The sequence below is a fragment of the Phytophthora parasitica genome (genome assembly GCF_000247585.1).
Source record: "Phytophthora parasitica INRA-310 unplaced genomic scaffold supercont2.1, whole genome shotgun sequence".
Classification (NCBI taxonomy): domain Eukaryota; phylum Oomycota; class Peronosporomycetes; order Peronosporales; family Peronosporaceae; genus Phytophthora; species Phytophthora nicotianae.
Window position 1 is genome coordinate 4,213,496 of NW_008634126.1, and position 18,027 is coordinate 4,231,522.

Sequence of the window (18,027 nt, forward strand, 5' to 3'; positions counted from 1 at the left end):
AGCGTGTTTTACGTTGGGCGTACGAAATTCACGGCCACAGCTGTGTCCGGATCGCTCGTTACGACTGATGTGCCTTACACGGGAGACACTATTGCTGCTGCATCTCCGAAGGTTTATGTGTTCGACAATAGACTCCAGACGACGGAGGATTTAAGAAAAGTCGTTAAAGTTGGAGACGATCTGTGGCTTCCCTCGGTGTCGGCAGATATGAACAAGTACACTGTTACTGCCGTCGATAAGAGATTTTTAGAGGTTAGTGGAAGTTTTATGGATACCATTACGAGAACACTCGCGTACCACGTCTCTAACGGACGGAAGTGGAATTTAGTGTTTCGATCGTACGACGGAAGTCTGGATACTATTGATGCTATCCCAGAACATGATTGGAGAGGAACCGATGCTCGGATTGGTACGAGGAGCCCTAAAGCGGTGGCCCCAAATGTCATTAACGTTGGAAATCCAGCATCCACACAGACGATACTTCTGGAAGTCCTTGACACCTCAATAGCCACACCATATACGTTGAGCTTTGCAGGCGAAACAGTCTTGGATGCTGGTACAACTAACCCGAAAAATATTCCGTGGGCGACAATCAGCGATGACCTTAAGAACGCCCTTGAGACGTTGGACAGCGTGGATGGCGTTAGCGTTGCGTCTATTGTAAATGGTGGCACTGTAATCCACACCGTATCTTTTTGGGGGATGTATCCGATGAAGAAACTACCGCTACTTGTCGTCACTCCTGCCACACCCAACCTCAACGCGTATGTTCAAGGCAATAACGCTGTCGCAGTGACCAAACAAGACAATCTGATTCTAGAAAGCAGTCAAACGTACGCCTTCCGTATCTTCGCTCTGAACTCCAGAGGTATCAGCGACTCCGTATCAGTGTTCGAGGCTCAGACATCAGCAAGTTCCGTTGTCCCCTCCCCACCCACAGGTGTAGCGCTGGGTGAATTCCATGGACCCACGTGGCTGTCGATCAACTACTGGGCTCCGTTTTATTTTGGTGGTGCGAAAGTGACCATGTACCGTATCGAGTGGGATTCCTCACCCAACTTCGACAGCTCCAGCATCGATTACGGTGTGGCTAATATCCAAGAGAAAATCGAGGTACAACAAGTGACTACCAGCTATCGTAGCTCAGTCGGTGCTGGAGGGACATTCACGTTATCTTGGGGAGGACACATGACTTCGGTGTTGCCGTTTGACTGCAGCGTTGAAGCTATGACAGACGCACTGGCTGGTATCACGGACACAGTGAACGTTGCTGTCGATCCGGTTAAAGTTACGCGAGCACGAGTATCGTGGGGGTATAGTTGGAAGATAACCTTTTTACATAACCCTGGTGACTTAGCTCTACTGGTTGCGGATGGAACTCAATTAACGGGTGATTTCCCTCAAATAAGGGTAGTTGAGGTTGTTCAAGGCTTCCAAGATCTGACTATTGGTGACTTTACTCGCGAAATCCAGGAAGTGTTTACGGATGGTGTATCACCCGTAACTGGTTCGTTTACGCTGATTTTTAACGGTAAAACTACGGCATCAATCGACGTTAAAGCGTCGGCATTAGAGATGCAAGAAGCGTTACAGGAGATCACCTCAACATACTCTATTAAAGTATCCAAAGCGGTGCGAAACTCTGCTGTTCATACTGCGGTATGGACTGTCACGTTCGCATATCTTCGAGGCGAGGAAATGGTTGGAGCTGGCAATATATTCACCATGACGGTGGCAGATTCCCAGTTATCGGGCACAAGCGCAGTCGTACAAGTTGCGAATAAAGTGATAGGGTCCGACCCTTTCCGGTTTACTCTAACTGGTCTTCGTCCAGGCGTAAGATACTACGCACATGTGATGGCGTACAATGCCGATGGCTTCGGGTCTGCTACGTCTCCGCTTGCTAGCGCTGTAACTTGCTGGCAACCACAGCCACCACAGTCCGTAACAGCCAGTGTAGTTGACGGAACAACACTAGCTGTAAGCTGGAGTGCAGTGGAGGAGTCGTGTAGTGTGGACAAGTACAAAGTCGAGTGGTATCGAGCAGAAGGAACGCAGGAGCAGCAAACCATCACGACATCGGCGGGTAAAGGTCTTCCCGATATTCAAAAACTAGTGAATTTTGCGGATTCCCGAACTCTAACGGGCTATTTCAAGTTATCTTTTGGCGGAGAGGTGACGGAGAACCTCCGATGGGATGCAGAAGCTACAGGTTTAAACTCGGTTAAGGAGCGATTAGAGCGTTTATCGACTATAGGGACAGTGGATGTCTCGAGACAGGAGTCTACTCGTGTAACGGGGTTATTTGTAACTGTAACGGGGAAGACTGTAACGCGTCATACCATGTCCACGTCTGCAATAGCGGATACCAAGCTGGCAAAGGACGATGTTATCTGGATTGCGGGTAACGAGCGTACAATTACTGCTGTACCCACAGCGACGACTCTCACGATTGATACCGATCTCGAAGTTACAGTACCTGTACCTGTATTTAAAAGTGCGTACGGTTACGAGTGGAAAATCACCTTCTTAGCAGGTCATGTGGGACCGCAAGACCTCATCCAGGTTTACCCGAGTGACAGTTGGACCGGAAATAATCCCGGTATCGTTGTAAACTCGGTTCAAAAAGGTCTTCAGCCGATTAGTGGGACGTTTATAGTCGCCTTTGCTAGTGGAGGACTGTCGGATTCTACGCCGCCTTTACCTCACAATATTTCAGCAGTCGATATGCAGACTGCGTTAGAGAGTTTGGTTACGATTGGCGCTGTGAACGTAACCAGATCGGCGAATGGTTACGGATACAACTGGGTAGTTACGTTTGTATCGGAGTTTAAGAACGATATCTCGCTGTTAAGTGTTGATGGAACAGAACTCCAAGGCCCTGGTGCACGTGCACTATCAGCACGGACACTTGCGGGCACTCAACCTACGTTTTACTGCGAACGGGACGGAATAGCGGGCTTTTCTGCTGAAATCGGAGTACCAGGGCAGTTACGATATGTTATTCAGGGCTTAAAAACGGGTACAAAATATGCTATCCGAGTACGAGCCCACAACAACGAAGGGTACGGATACGCAGCCAGTATTGTCTCTGGGTTTCAGATTCCGAGAACTACACCGTCTACGCCTCAAAATTTGGAGTTGTTGATACTATCCAGCAAATATCTAAAGCTTCGGTGGAGTGCTCCGTTAAATGATGGGGGTACAGCTATTCTAGGCTACCGACTTCAATGGGATACGGCGGGTACGTTTCCTAACGTGAATACCCCTAATTACGACTTTCAAACGGTGTATGAAGTGAACTCTACGGATCCTGGTCCGTACTTTTACAACATTTTTACGCCAATAGTTACGACGTACTATGTGCGCGTACTGGCTTTGAATGACCAAGGCGATGGTCCATATGCAGTTCCTGTTCCAAAATATGCACGACCCACCGATCGTACACCTGGTCGACCAGAAGATGCGACCGCCACAGCGCTTTCTAGCTACGCTATCTTAGTGGAGTGGAACGCTTCTTCTACTGACAGGTTTTACTATGGAGGCGATGGTGGACTCTCAATCACTCAGTATATGATCGAGTGGGATCTCTCTCCATCGTTTGATTCGCCCGCTGCGTTTGGACTGGTAGATGGCACTAAACGGTCTTTTATTATCGGCGGAGACGACGCTATCACCGGCGTTCGATCCGATATTTTGATTGCTGGTTCGTCTTACAGTATTCGAGTTACGGCGTTCAACGCTAAAGGCTCTGGACCTCCTCGAGCTACAGTTCCGTCCTCTGTCGTTGTCACTAATCAACCGCCTAGTGCACCACAGAATCTAACGCTCAGTGTTGCGTCAGCGACGTCGGTTAAAGCTGAGTGGACGAATCCATTGTTTGATGGCGGGTCGAGCTTGAAATCGTACCAGATTGAGTGGGATGAACAGGAGGATTTCAGTAGTGGACAGACATCCAGTGTGACGATCCCTATTGTTCGGGAAATGCAGAGTATGGTTTTACAAAGCGAGGTGGTGAATGAAGAGCAATTCGTGGATGTTACAGTGGAAGTAGTGAACGAACAGCAAGAAGTTCGCAGCACTTTCACTGGTTTGGATGAGGTTCAAGTGATTAAAACAACAAATGATATTGTGAAAGATGAAGTTCAAAAAGTGATGACGTCCGCTACGGATGGGAACGAAATCCAGGAGTTACGGTTAGATGACGATGATGTTAATGAGATCCAGGGGATTCGAACGACAGTTACTGAAGGATCTGAAGTTCATGACGTGAAAATTGGGGTCGAAAGGGTTAGTGAAGTGCAGAGTCTTACGCTGTTTTTTACGGGGGGAGTTGGGAATTTGGGGTCGATTGGAGGCACATTTTATCTCACATTTGACACTACGGTCTGTACTTATTGTCTGATGACTAAAAAGCACAGTGTCGACACTGTTGATCTCGTAGTCTCCTCTCTTCAAGATGATAACGATGTTAGGGCAGCAGCTTTCGTGAAAACTGAATTAGAGCGCCTGGATAATATTGATACAGTGGATGTGAGCCGTACTAGCACCAAATCGGGCGCTGGATTAACGGGGGACGATCTAACTTACGTGTACTTGGTCACCTTTACCGGTAATGATGTCGGTGGAGACGTGCCAATGCTTATTGTTGGTGGTACTCTAACTTTTAGTGGCAATACAGTAACGCCCACTGTGAACCAAGAAACCCAGGGAAACGAACCCTATTACGACTCTAACGCCAACTCCGTCTTCTCCCTTACCTACACGTGTGAATCATACTCAGATCCAAGTGCAGACTCAACGTTTAGTACCGAGTGTACACCATCCGTCAAGTTATGTGATGCTTGCGTTACAGATTTTGATGGCTCTAAATTTACAGTATCCGCTGACGTAAGCGGCCAAGTCTCTAAAGGAACCAACTTATTTGCAGGCGTTTGTTCCTTTGAAGTAGATTCAAGATCCGTAACGTCGGGAATTACAACAATCGTTATTGATACCAACGATCCTGGCGCTCTATGCAGTCGATTTTCTGGTGCGTCATTTTCACTATTTGAGGCCCCACAGATAACAGTCTCAAATATCCCGGTCAAAACCTCAGCAGCTGTGGTTGTGGATGCTAGTGACGTCCAAAGTGCATTGAATGTTCCTGATCTCATTGGTGCAATGACAGTTGAGCACAATCTTTTCGTTGATTCGAGTTTTGTTGGAGCGGTTTACTCTGTAACTTTCACGACACGGACGGGAAAAATACCGTTGTTAGAGTGTGTCAAGACGGGAATTGTTCCCATTCAAACTGGTAAAGGTGTGGAGTGTTCAGTAACGCGAAAAACCACCGGTAGTATGCTGACTGGAACGTTTAAAATTGGTCTAATTAGTCAGGATGATACGGATCCGACGGATGCTAATGCTGTTTATATTCCTACTGCATACACTACGGACATTCCGTGGGATGCTACTGAAGCTGTAGTGAAAGACGCGTTGGAAAAGGTGGATACTCTAACGGGAAAGCTGATTTTTGGACAAGTTAAAGTGAAGAGAACGCTGTATTCTACCACCGCCGATAAATGGTCCGGTGGATTTTCGTGGCAGATTACGTTTCTGACTCGAGGATGGGATATCCCAACGCTTACCATAGATAAAACTGGGTTTTCAACTTCAAGAAGTAACAACCCAGCAGCTCAAGTAATTGTTGGAGATGCAGCACATCCACTCTTAAATCCGAGTGTGCTATGCAGAGAAGGCAATCAAGTAGGTGGGGATATGATCTTTACATTTGGCTCGGCAGTCACTAAAACGTGCACGATTGGAGTGGATACTTCGTTGGATACTCTGGATACAAGCGTGACAGATACCAAGTTCCAGGATTTTTTCAAAAACAGCCTTAACGTTCCAACAATTAGCATTAAACGATCAGCAGCTACACAGGCACGAGGGTTTACTTGGACCATTACATTTATCGACGACAGTACACCAGGTGATGTCCCGGATCTGTATCTAACGACGCAGCTTACGTCCACCACTGGCAGCAATAACGGTCGCACTAGTGTAGTCGAAACTTTAAAGGGGAACGAGCTTACGGGAGCTTTCCAACTGGTCTTTAATAGTGAAACTACGGGACCGATTATGGCCGGAGCGGACGAATCTGCCATGCAAGCTCAGCTCAATAGTTTACGTACCATTAAACCGAGTAGTGTTATCGTCAAGAGAACGTTAACCAATCCGCAGGTGAAAGGTTATACCTGGTTAATAACCTTCCGTTCTTCGGTATGGACGGATCCAACCATTGATCACTCCGCGGGTATTGACGGTAATTGGAAAGGATCTGCAGCTGCGTGGGATGACGTGTGGGAATCTGGATACTCTAAAGCGTGGGGACGTCAAGTCGGGCATACTTTCCTGTTAGGGTGTGACAAGAGTAGTCTTGTTACCACCACCAATGATAAGACTCAAACCTGCGATACAGGAGTCGTTAGTGCAGGCGTTGGACCTCTTGGTGGAACGTTTTCCATTGAATTAGACTCGAGGCATTCGCCCCACATGGCGATCCAATCCTTGGAAACAAGTGACCCAATCGCTCATAATGCATTTGCCACCAAAGAAGAAAGTGGAAATTCGGGAACATCGGTCGAAGAAATTCTCGAAAAAATGGCAAATGTTGGCGACGTTGAGGTGTCGAGAAGTGTGGTGGATAGAGATACGGGAGGGTATGAGTGGACTGTAACGTTTCTTAGAGATGCCAGTACTCCCTCTAAGCCTTGCGAACAGCTGGAAACTCTAACGGACGGAACGAAAGTATGTAATTCCCCTGGTGATATCCCGCAGATGGCAACTATAGTAACGGATTTGAAAGGATCGAATAATCACGCTACCGTTACGACAGTCCAAGATGGAGCAATTTTACGGGGTGATTTTACAGATTTTAAAGTCCAGGGTGATGCAGGAGTCGATAAACGGTATACTGTAACAGTAAGCTGTGCTAATACAGTAGCGTCGAATCTGCCGTGTACCGTAACGACATTTACGATAGCGTCTGGAGCTAGTACTATACGAACGAGTCTGATGGCAAAAGACCGGTTTATCGTGGATGGAATTACAAGCTGTGTCTTTACGGTGGTGGATTTCGATGCTGCCACACCTCCAACAAAGATTAACGTTAAGTCGTTAGACTGTAACGCTCTAAATTCCGGAAATACCGTAACGCCACTGGGTGTATCCATCCTTATCCCGTGGAATGGTGACGAAAATGTGATCAAGCGTGTACTTGAAGCAGCATCTACTACCACCGGACGCAAGGTTAGTGTTGAGAAGACTGTACACGGGAAATACGGTGAGATGTCGTGGCTTGTGCAATTTATCTCTAACCCGACGTACACGCCACTGGGGGCGGGTAATTTACCTAAAATTACCGCTACTTTTGAGTCTGAGACTGTATTGAACTCAAATCCGATCAATGTAGACGAGATCACGCCTGGATCAGAAGGACTCAGTGGATCGTTCTTTATGGATTTTCACTCTTCGTTTGGTCCTCGAGAAATGGCGTTCAACGAGGACGCAGTTCGATTGGAGAAAAAGCTAAACGAAATGGATACTATCGGTAGAGTATCCGTAGAGCGATTCGAGTATCCTTCTACCGCTACAGGATGTACAGATTCCTTATGTTCCGGTGGCTGGGAAGACCAACCTGTTCTCAATCCAGGCACCCGAGGAGGGTATCGGTGGCGAATCCGATTTTTACGTGTAACCGGAGAGTATGAAGGCGTAACTTTCCCACCCGGTAGTGGTAACTTGGGGGAGTTTACAGTGGACTACGCGACGTCTCTTAATGGGAAAGACAGGTCTGTAATAGTGTACACAGATACAGCAGGTTCAGCTCCGATACTGGGGAGCTTTATGCTCAGTACTCCCAGCGCCCAAACACCGTCACTACTGTATTCTTCGTCGGCTGAAGCTGTGAAACAAGGAATAGAAGCCATGGATTTATTCGGAGAAGTGGACGTTTCTCAAGGATTTTTGTTGACTCAGAAGATTCCAGGTATTAAAGCAAAGGTTTCGCGAGACACTCTTACTGCTACGGTAACTGGCGTTGAAGATATTCGTCAGTTTATCTCTCCGACGGATATTATCCGCTTCGGGTCTTCAGTGGATAATCTGGTTGGATCCAACGGGAACACACCGTTTACTGGCTCCAAACAGACTTCGATGGTGACTGTGGGTGCGCTATCTCCGATTGTGACAGCACTAGAGGCTTCCGCTACGAAGTTACTGTATCCTGGAATGCAGCTCCGTATCGATGGCTTACCGTACGAAGTTCAGCGTTCCGGACACGAAATCCAAACGATTACGGTGTCGATCCCTAAAGGTGCCAGTCAAAGTGTGGATTACTACGCTCTTACACTTTCTAGAGCGGGAGTAATTTACGGTCCAACGGCCTGCTTCTCGGTTAGCGCCACTGCTGACAGCTTACAGACGTCGTTACTGCAATTGATTCGTGGGATTAGTGCACTGGCACCGGCAGATTCTGTGCTGGTATCTCGCTCTGCTCCTGTCGTTACAGCAACGACGACGGGATACGTGTACTCTGTTTACTTCTTTGGAGATGTAGTGGCTGGAGACGTTGCTAAATTACAGACAACATCGACAGGTTTTACGGGGGTCTGTATCGGTATTACTGGATCTACCGTTACCGTTAGTGTAGCAACACAAGGAGGTAATCTGCCTCATCAGCGTTTGTCGCTAGCTACTGATTCCGGCCAAGTTATCGACTCCAGCGGATACTTTAAAATGTCCCTTAACGGGAAAGATACTGATTGCATGCTCTGGGGTGCGACTGCAAGCGATCTTGAGGATGCTCTTGAGAATAAATTAAATACCGGTAAAGTTATCGTTACGAGACGTGGAGGAGGCATCTCCCAGACCGAGATCCAACGTCTGCGCATGACTGCTGATGCTGAGGTCACATCAGACAGTACGGGGTTGTTCCAGCTACAATTTACGTATGCTGGCGTGACTACTGCTACAAACTGTATTAGTTACGGTGTGTCAGCTGTAAACTTACAGAAAGCGCTCAATGGCTTGAGTAATTTGGATTTTGTCGTCGATCATATCAACGTTACGCGTGAAGGAGATGGCTCGTCGACTTGGGGGTTTGGTTACGAATATCTGATCAATTTTCGAGGTCCTGTAACAGGTGGATACAGTCCCGTAATTGGCGATGTACCGTTACTGGAGATTGTCAATGTAGGGCAGAATTTATGCTCCTCAACCGCGGTTGGTGGCCATCCAGCGTTAATCATTGAAACAGTACGAGACGGATCGCCTGGATATATCTACGATATATTCTTCATGGATTATACAGAGACAGCGATGGTACCAACGATCTGGTTGCAGCACGAAGCTCAAGGTTCAGTGTGTAAAACTGGCTGGGTTCAGAATGGAGGGAGCGTTCGCCGCGCTTATTTGGAGACGGTCGATTATGGTGGCAGTAGCGAAGTTCAAGGATTGACTATCCCTAACAAAAACGCAGCGGGTAAATTCCTGTTGACTTTCGCTGGTCAAACGACGTCCTGTATCGCTTACAGTGCAAGCGCTTCGGCAGTGGCAGACGCTCTAAATTTACTGAGTACAATTGGTGGAGGGGTGTCAGTATCCAGAGATACAGATGTGAAGGAGGCGCCGAATGGATTTATTCACAGAATCACTTTTAGTGGAGATCTTGTTACGGGAAATGTCCCTCTGTTAAGTGTACAAGAAGCTACGAGTGCGTGTCTTAGCCCACAACCAACCACGAAAGCTGAGGTTACGGTGGATACAGAGGGAGGGCAGAACTCGGGCCAGTTTGCTCTAACCAGTTACTATAATGGAGAGGCCTCTGAAGTGTCTCATGTTGCTTACGGTATATCGCAGCAGTTTAGCGTCATGAGCGAGCAATTTGAAGTCCAACAAGTGGTCATTTCGAATGATGCCAATGATATTGGACTCGGTGCGACGTATAAACTTACGTTAAAGAGCCAAACGACCGCTGCAATTCCATGGGACGCGTCTGAGAGTGCATTAGCGGAAGCGCTAACTGTAACAGGCGTTAGTGCTGGAGATATTATGGTGACTCGACGATCGGATTCCTCTGACGGGTTTGTGTACTCTATCTACTTCAGTGGATTATCCGTGACTGGAGATTTAGATACACTTGTGTTCGGAAGTTTAACAAGCTTTGGGACTGGTAAAGTACTCGTATCTACTATCCGGGATGGTACGAATGGGGCATCATCGTTTACCCCCGATACAATACCATTGGCTAAAGCGGATAATCCGGATATCCCATCGTCATATCTGGCCAGCGCTTCGAGTCTCGACGTCTTTAAAGTGGACGGGTTACTGTGGACGATCAAGTTTAAATCTTCTCTTGGAAATATCCCGAAACTCGGCAAGCAAACGAAGGCATTATCTGCAGGAACGTTGCAGATTTTTGATGATTTTATCCAAGGATCTGCGTCCAACTCTTACGTGATTCCGAATCTTCTCGCTGGGATAAATTACTACATTCACGTGGCAGCGATGACAGATATCGGCACTGGTCTCTTCTCAGCCACTGGCGCTATCATGCCAAGCGGTACAGCGTCAGCAGTGCAGAATATCCGTGCAGGATACGCCATTTACGAGCGTGACGTTCAGGAGATACGCCTCGCAGCAACTCACGTATCGGAGGTCCAAGAGATTACCACGGAAGCTGCTAGTATTGCAGAGGTTCAAACGCTACGAACGTACGCTTCGTCGTGTCCTTCTGGATCTTGTATCAAAGGATCTTTCGCCTTCCGTGTGCCCACGGTGCAAACCGTAACTATATCAGCTGAAGCTCCCATTTTATCTGGAACTTTTACACTACTTTTCACACGAGAAGTGAAAGATTCAACGAATTTGGGGTCATTTAAGACAATAGGAGCGAAAACTGGGGCGATCTTGTGGAACGCAGACGCTAGTACTGTAAAGAACGCGTTGGTTACAGTAGTAAATGGAGCTCTAACCACGAATGATATCGTAGTTACACGGGACGGAGACGCCTCGGAGGAGTTCGGTTATGGATACGTATTCCAGATCACATTTGTTGGTAACAGTGTCGCTGGAGAGACGAAGAAAATTGATTGTGCAGATAAAACATTTGTGACTACGGGTAATGTACCTTCAAGCTGTGGGGTTACTATGGATACAGATATTGCGATGGGTACAGATACTGCTGTACAGCAAGTGATAGTGACAGCCAAGAAACCTTTAGTCGCGGGGTCGTACAGTCTTCGGTTTACGTATCTTGGAGCGACGAAGACTTCGAGTTGTATCCCTTTTGATGCATCCGCTAATATCATGGATATTACGCTCGAAGCTATGGATAATATCGACAAGGTGTATGTCACCCGAGAGCGGGACAGTACTATCGTGCCAAATGGATTTATTTACCGGATTTTCTTCCACGGTAACGGTGTGTATGGGGATGTGGATAAGCTCGACTATGTCATGTGTACAAATTTTCAAACTCAAGAGAAAAATGCTCTTACGACCGTCGGAGTAGACGGACAAGTGCTGATTTCGATGGCGAATTATGGTGGATTTAATCCGCTTAACACATTTGTGAGCGCTGCATCAGCTACGGCAGCTCAACTTACGACCGATCTCGCCCAATTACCAGTGTTTGGAGACGTATTAGTCTCTCAGTCGCTTGTAGACGAACAAGGTGGCTACATTTGGACGGTGGCATTCAAAGATTCTGAAGGGAATCTACCACAGTTTATCTGCGCTGTGGATCCTACATTTAAATCTGCAGCAGGTGCCGGATGCGAGACAGATACTCTGACGGATGGCAACGTTTTAAGCGGTAGTTTCCTCATCGAAGCGAGCTCTCCGATCCCGTTTAATGCTGACGCAGGGACGATGAAAGCAGCACTGGAAGCCATGGCGTGGGTGGGTACAGTGCAAGTCAAGCAGTCGGCTGCATCTCCTCAGCGAGGGTACACTTGGACGATAACCTTTCTGGATTATCGTGGAGATGTACCCACTTTACTCGTTACAAGTTCATTGGTGGGGACAGGAAGCCAGATTTCTGTACGAGAAGTTCGAAAGGGTAATGCCCTGAGTGGTACATTTTCTGTATCGTACAAGAACTCGGAGACTGCGGCAATTAACTGGGATGCAGTCGCCAAGACAGCGGCTAAACCAGATGGTTCGTCTGTGCAGGAGAAAATCCAAGCTCTAGATGCTGTTGGTCAGGTTGATGTTGAACGGTCAGGTCCGGATTCTGAAGGAGGATACACGTGGCGGGTGACATTTCTGGATAATATCCAAAATTCGGGAGATTTACCGCTTCTTCAAGGAAATGCAAGTGGATTAACTGGGGAAGGAGCTGTTGTGTTTACTAGGGAAGTTACAAAAGGCTCTAATGCTGTTGGAGATCAGTTGTGGCTCTCGTTCGACCCGCCAGCGACAGATAATGGCAGTCCGATCACTAAATACCAGGTTCGATGGGACACATCCGACAAGTTCACAGCGAATCCGGCGGATGTTTTCATCTCGGACGCAGATAAACTGTACAGAACTCAACGGATCACCACAAGCGCTTCCAGTCTCGCGTGGTCGAACAACATGATCCGATCGGTAGATGAAATCCAGAAGGTCAAGATTCTCACGACGGGGACATTTACCTTGTCGTTCCGTGGTGCAACCACTGGGACGTTTACAGCAGTAGCAGCAGGGATAACAGCAGGAACCACGACGATTGCTGGCTTGAAGTCGGCACTGGAAGCTCTTTCTAGTGTCGGATCCGTCGATGTATCTTCAGCCAAGACAGTGCTGGAAGTGGGAGCTGAAGTCTTGATCACATTTACAGCACAACCAGGTGACCTTCCACTACTAAATCCGAGTAATGGCGTGGCTTCGGTAGAAGAAATCCACACTGGAGAGACGAATTTCCGTAAAGAAGTGGTCGTTTTCTCGTGTACGGCGACTCAGGGAACGGTTCGGTTCACGTATAATGGGGACAACGCTGACGTGAACTTTAACGCGCCACTGATTACAGTCGAGACGAGTTTGTCGACTCTATTCGACGTCGAAGCGGAGAGTATCAGTGTGTCGAGTGCGACGCAGTTGGTGCTGTGTAAATCTGCTACGCCGGCAGATGTCAAGATTGTGTTTGATAGGGTATATGGAGATATTACTCTATCTATCGATAAGGGTATTGACGCTGGAGCTGATGCTGTAATTGTGTTCAATATGGACACTTCTATCGACGGAGTGTATAACGACGACCCCGCACTTACCATGAGTGGAACCTTCCAGGTTGGATACCAAAATCAATACACTCGCCCTCTAAACGCCGAGTCGAGTGCGGATCAATTACGGTACGCACTTGAAGACCTCGACTCGATTCAAACTGTTAGTGTCAAGCGGGAACTATCGTACCAGTCTCTACCTGGTAAAGTTGATGTGACGGAGGGAGAGATTTTCGTGACGTGTAGTACTGGGGAGACTTGCAGCTTTTATTCGGCCGCGTATGGACTTCCAGGGTATAAGATTCGCATTGGTGGAGACTGGTACACTGTTCGTACAGATGTGAGTTCTCCAGGGCTACACAAGACCCGGCTGTATCTTGGTGACTTCAATGGTCGAGAAATAGGGTATCTAGGTTCGACTGAGATTGCAGTTACGGTGTATGAGTGGACGAAGGGTTATGTTTGGACTGTGGATATGCTAAGCGTGGTGTCACCACTTGGATATTTGCGTGCGAAGGTTCCTCGATTGCATCCTACTGACTCTACAGTAAGAATATCGGGTAGTGGCTGTGATAAATGCTACTATCTACCAACACAAACATCTAAGAAACTCATCACTGGTCAGCAATACTTTATCGAAGTGTATGCGTACAATTTCAATGGTAAAGGCAGTCCACCTACTTCTACCATTGCTACACCGAGGAAAGTACCCGACGCGCCTTCGAATGTGGATCTCGTGGTAGTATCTGGAAAAGAAATTGAAGTTTTCTTCTCCCCTCTAAACTTGGGAGACAATATGAGTCCAGAGTTCAACAAGGATATCTCGTCGTACATTGTACAGTGGGACGTCGACTTGACCTTCAAACACGGTCTTCCGGTCTGTAACGCATGTGCGAGAGCGCTAACAGGGATTTTTCTAACTGTCACGACTCCACTCGCGGATACTTTACCGGAAAATTCCAAATTTATGGTTAAAGAACTGGGCTGTACAATGGAAGTTGTGAAGGTTGTGAGTGCTACAGTGGTGCAAGTTGTTGGTGGACATAGCTGTGAGAGCTTTAACACCCGCTCGTACTCCCTAACGTACTACACTTACCCACCGGCTACCGTATCTGGCGCTCTAATTCAAGCGCCACCGCCGTTCCGGTATTTAATCTCGAACCTTATCATCGGCACTAAATACTTTGTGCGCGTTGCGGCTGTAAACTCGGTACCTGTCCAACAAATCGCGCTAAATGGAAACCCTCCAGACAATCGACAATGGAGCTCACCTTTATCTGTAACGACGAAAGATAGAGCACCTGATGCACCCTTATCGGTCGCGCTGTATCCCTATTCCGGTACTATACTCCAGTTACAGATTCAGCCTTCTACACGCGATGGAAAAGGAACTGGAGGCTTAGCAATCACTGCGTTCTGGATCGACATTGACACAGTGTCGACGTTTGACTCAGTTACGAAGAGTAACCCTATAGAGATCGTAAACACTACTCTAGCCATCCCAGAATTGTATTCTGGCGGCCCCCGTATTTACTATCTTACGGGACTTACGACAGGGACACACTATTTCGTTCAGGTTAAAATCAAAAACGCTATCGGATACAGTCGAGCAACGCTCGCTCCAGCTCCTGTGGCTCCAACCCGTCATTCCGATGGACCAGTAAACGCAAAGATTACTACTACTCTAACTATATCTTCGACTCCAATCGACTCAGCGACTGTAACGTGGCAGAAACCTGTTTTCAACGGCGGAATCGGACTTACAAGTTACAAAATCGAGTGGTGGCGTGCTCTTTCTAGACCGGAAGTACAGGTAGTCGAGCTGAAATGGGTCACTTCGCCCACATCTGCTCCTTTTGCGCTATCATTTCGAGGTGGAAAAACTGAATATATGGATAAAGATGTGTCAGCGGAGAATTTACGGAGTGCTCTAATGAATATCGCGGTAGGAGCGTCGCTAACTATGGGTCATGTGGAGGTCTCCCGCTCTACGATAAGCAACAATCTCGGGTACCAGTGGACTGTGACGTTTGCTAACGATTTGAACGCTGGAGATCAGCCCTTGCTGCAATTAGAGATCGGAAATGTAGTGGGCAGTAACGACGCTACGGGGCGAGTATTCGAGCTTACGTCAGGTATCGCGGTACCCGTATTGTCGACATTCCCAGGGAAGCCAGAGGTGCAAGTTTTGGTGTCTTACCACGCAACGACAACCGTAGGAGGATACTTTCGACTCGGTTACAAGGGATCAGCATGGACCAATTACCTCCCCGCAAGTATTAGTGCAAATAATCTGAAACTCGCGCTCGAAAATCTGCCCACTATCGGTGTTGTGAACGTGGAAATCGAGTCAATGGCATCAGCTGGTCACGCTTTTACGTTTGGTCAAGTGTGGACGATCACGTTTATCTCCAACGTCGGGAACTTACCTCCCTTAACGGTAGAACCGTCCAAACTCACACCATTTGACGCATTTTTGGGAGTAAAAGACGGCGACAATGCGGTTGATAGTAACGGAGTGCTGTGTCTACCTGGCAGTGATGTTTCATGTCCTGGATCGTGGCCTGTTACCCTGGGAGCCTTAAGACAGCAAGCTGCACCCCAAAAGCCCATCGTAGAACTCGCTACACCTGGTGAAGCTGCAGTAGACTACGCGCTCTACGAAACTGTAAGCGCAGCTACTCTAACCTACACGATACCAAACTTGATACCAGGTCAAGCGTATTTCGTCTCTGTAACAGCTAAAAATCCACTTGGACCGGGACTCCGCTCTCAAACGTCCCCTACGAGTGTCATTCCTCCGCTTCAAGTACCCGGCCCACCCACAAGTGTGTCTGTGGATGTAAACCCTGGCGTTGCGACTCAACTCTTAGCATCGTGGAATGCACCCTCCAGTGACGGAGGCAGTGCAGTGCGTATGTACCGTATAGAGTACGATCCGTCCCCACTATTCACGAACCGAGGCCAGCAAGATGCCTGGTGTCCAGTTGCACCCACGTACGCAGTATGGAAAGTCCAAAGCGTGCGTACAAGTTCTGCTGTAGCCACTTCTACCATCGCTAATGGCTACTTCCAGCTCCAGCTCACGCGACTCAACGCTGTTACTCTATCGGATCCTATTCCCTGGAACGCTGTGGCTACCGCACGAGAAGAAGTCGGATCAAATACGGTGTCAAACTCTAAAGTATTCTGCACAATTACCAGTCCAACCTGCACCAGTATGGCCAATTTCCCATTTGGAAGACTGCAACTCTCCGGTTCAATGCAGTCTAAGCTCAACTACTTATCGCAAATTACGAACGGAGTGGATGTTCAGCGTACAGCTCAAGCAGCAGACGGAGGGTACACGTGGTCGATTACGTTCTTGGATTCAGGGGACAGTTTTGCACTGGCTGCAAAAAATGTACGACTTACGTGTGCGGACCCGAATGTATGTACGACCGCTACGTATGATGTGATTGTGACGAAAGTACGAGCTGGAGTCATGCCTCTAAGCTGCGTAGGCAGTCGTATTGTGCCGTCTATTGGTGCGTTGAATAAGGGGCAACTCTATAACATTAGGGTGTCGGCCTATAACGAGGTTGGCTTCGGTAAACCTGCGGTAGCTCCGAACCCACAGAAACCGATGGTAGTCCCTGGCCCTCCGACGGCTGTGACGCTCGCTGTGTATTCAGTGTCGGAGCTTGTGCTGCTCTTCAGTCCACCGGACGATAACGGTGGAGATACAGTCACTGCTTATGAGATACAGTATTCGTTGGATAGTAACTTCGGGACCTCAAGTTCAGAGGTTGTGGCGATCATTACGGGCATGAGTGCGCCGTATCGACGCGTCATTTCTACTCTAACTAAAGGTACACCGTATTTCTTCCGTATTCGAGCAAGAAATTCACAAGGTTACGGACAGTTCCAGCGCTCTGTACCGCCGAAAATGCAGCCGTACACGACACCCAGTGCACCTACCCAGGTGGTTTTGGGCATTACAAGTTCGACGATGCTTACAGTGCGTTGGGCGCCTCCAAGTGACGACGGAGGCGACACGATCTCGGCGTATGTGGTGCAATGGGACGTTGCGGCTGGATTCGACTCGTTAGCGCTAACAATGGGCACAACGGTAACTGTGGCTGACCCAGCACAGCGGTCGTACACAATTACGGGACTTACACCAGCCACGATCTATTACGTCCGGGTGTTTGCTACCAACCGTGGTGGTCTGGGTACTCCACAGACGTCTACACCCGCTTCACTTGTACCAGCAGTGACGTTCCCAGGCAAGCCACATACGCTAACTGTCGTGCCTACCCTTGTGCCAGGCGAGCTCCGTGTTTCATGGCTACCACCCGTTATCCCGTATCATGGTTATCCGTGTGCGGGTACACTACAATCACCAGGAAATTGTCCCGCTATCGGGGGACTGAGTATGGCTTACGGTGGCGTCGACCTGGACAGATACGTGATTCAATACTCCGAACAGAGCGATTTCTCGACTCCAATAGAGACTACGACGCCGTCCTCAGTTGTCACGGTGTTACTTACTGGATTGGTGTCTGGGAAAACCTACTACGTACAAGTTTTGGCCCAGAATTCACAAGGACGCAGCTATTTCTGTAAACGTGCGAACACTCAAAGTCTGCTCTGTCCAGACCAACAAGGTTTACTAGACGGCACAGTCGTCACGGGACCCTACGTCTACGCTGCGCCACTGTAGGCTGTTGTAGTCTCATCATCATATAACATTCACAGAACACAGCATATTTCTAAGAAAAAAAATGTCGATTCT

The 18,027-nt window shown here is 48.1% G+C and overlaps 1 protein-coding gene across 1 annotated transcript; it reads left to right on the forward strand.

Annotated features, from left to right (window-relative positions):
- Positions 1–207: 207 nt before the first annotated feature.
- On the forward strand, positions 208–18,024 carry PPTG_01091 (hypothetical protein; the record flags this gene model as incomplete). Its single annotated transcript, XM_008892689.1, has 1 exon — positions 208–18,024. The coding sequence occupies one exon, from the start codon at positions 208–210 to the stop codon at positions 17,953–17,955; it is 17,748 nt and encodes a 5,915-aa protein (XP_008890937.1). The 3' UTR covers positions 17,956–18,024.
- Between the last annotated feature and the right edge of the window lie 3 nt (positions 18,025–18,027).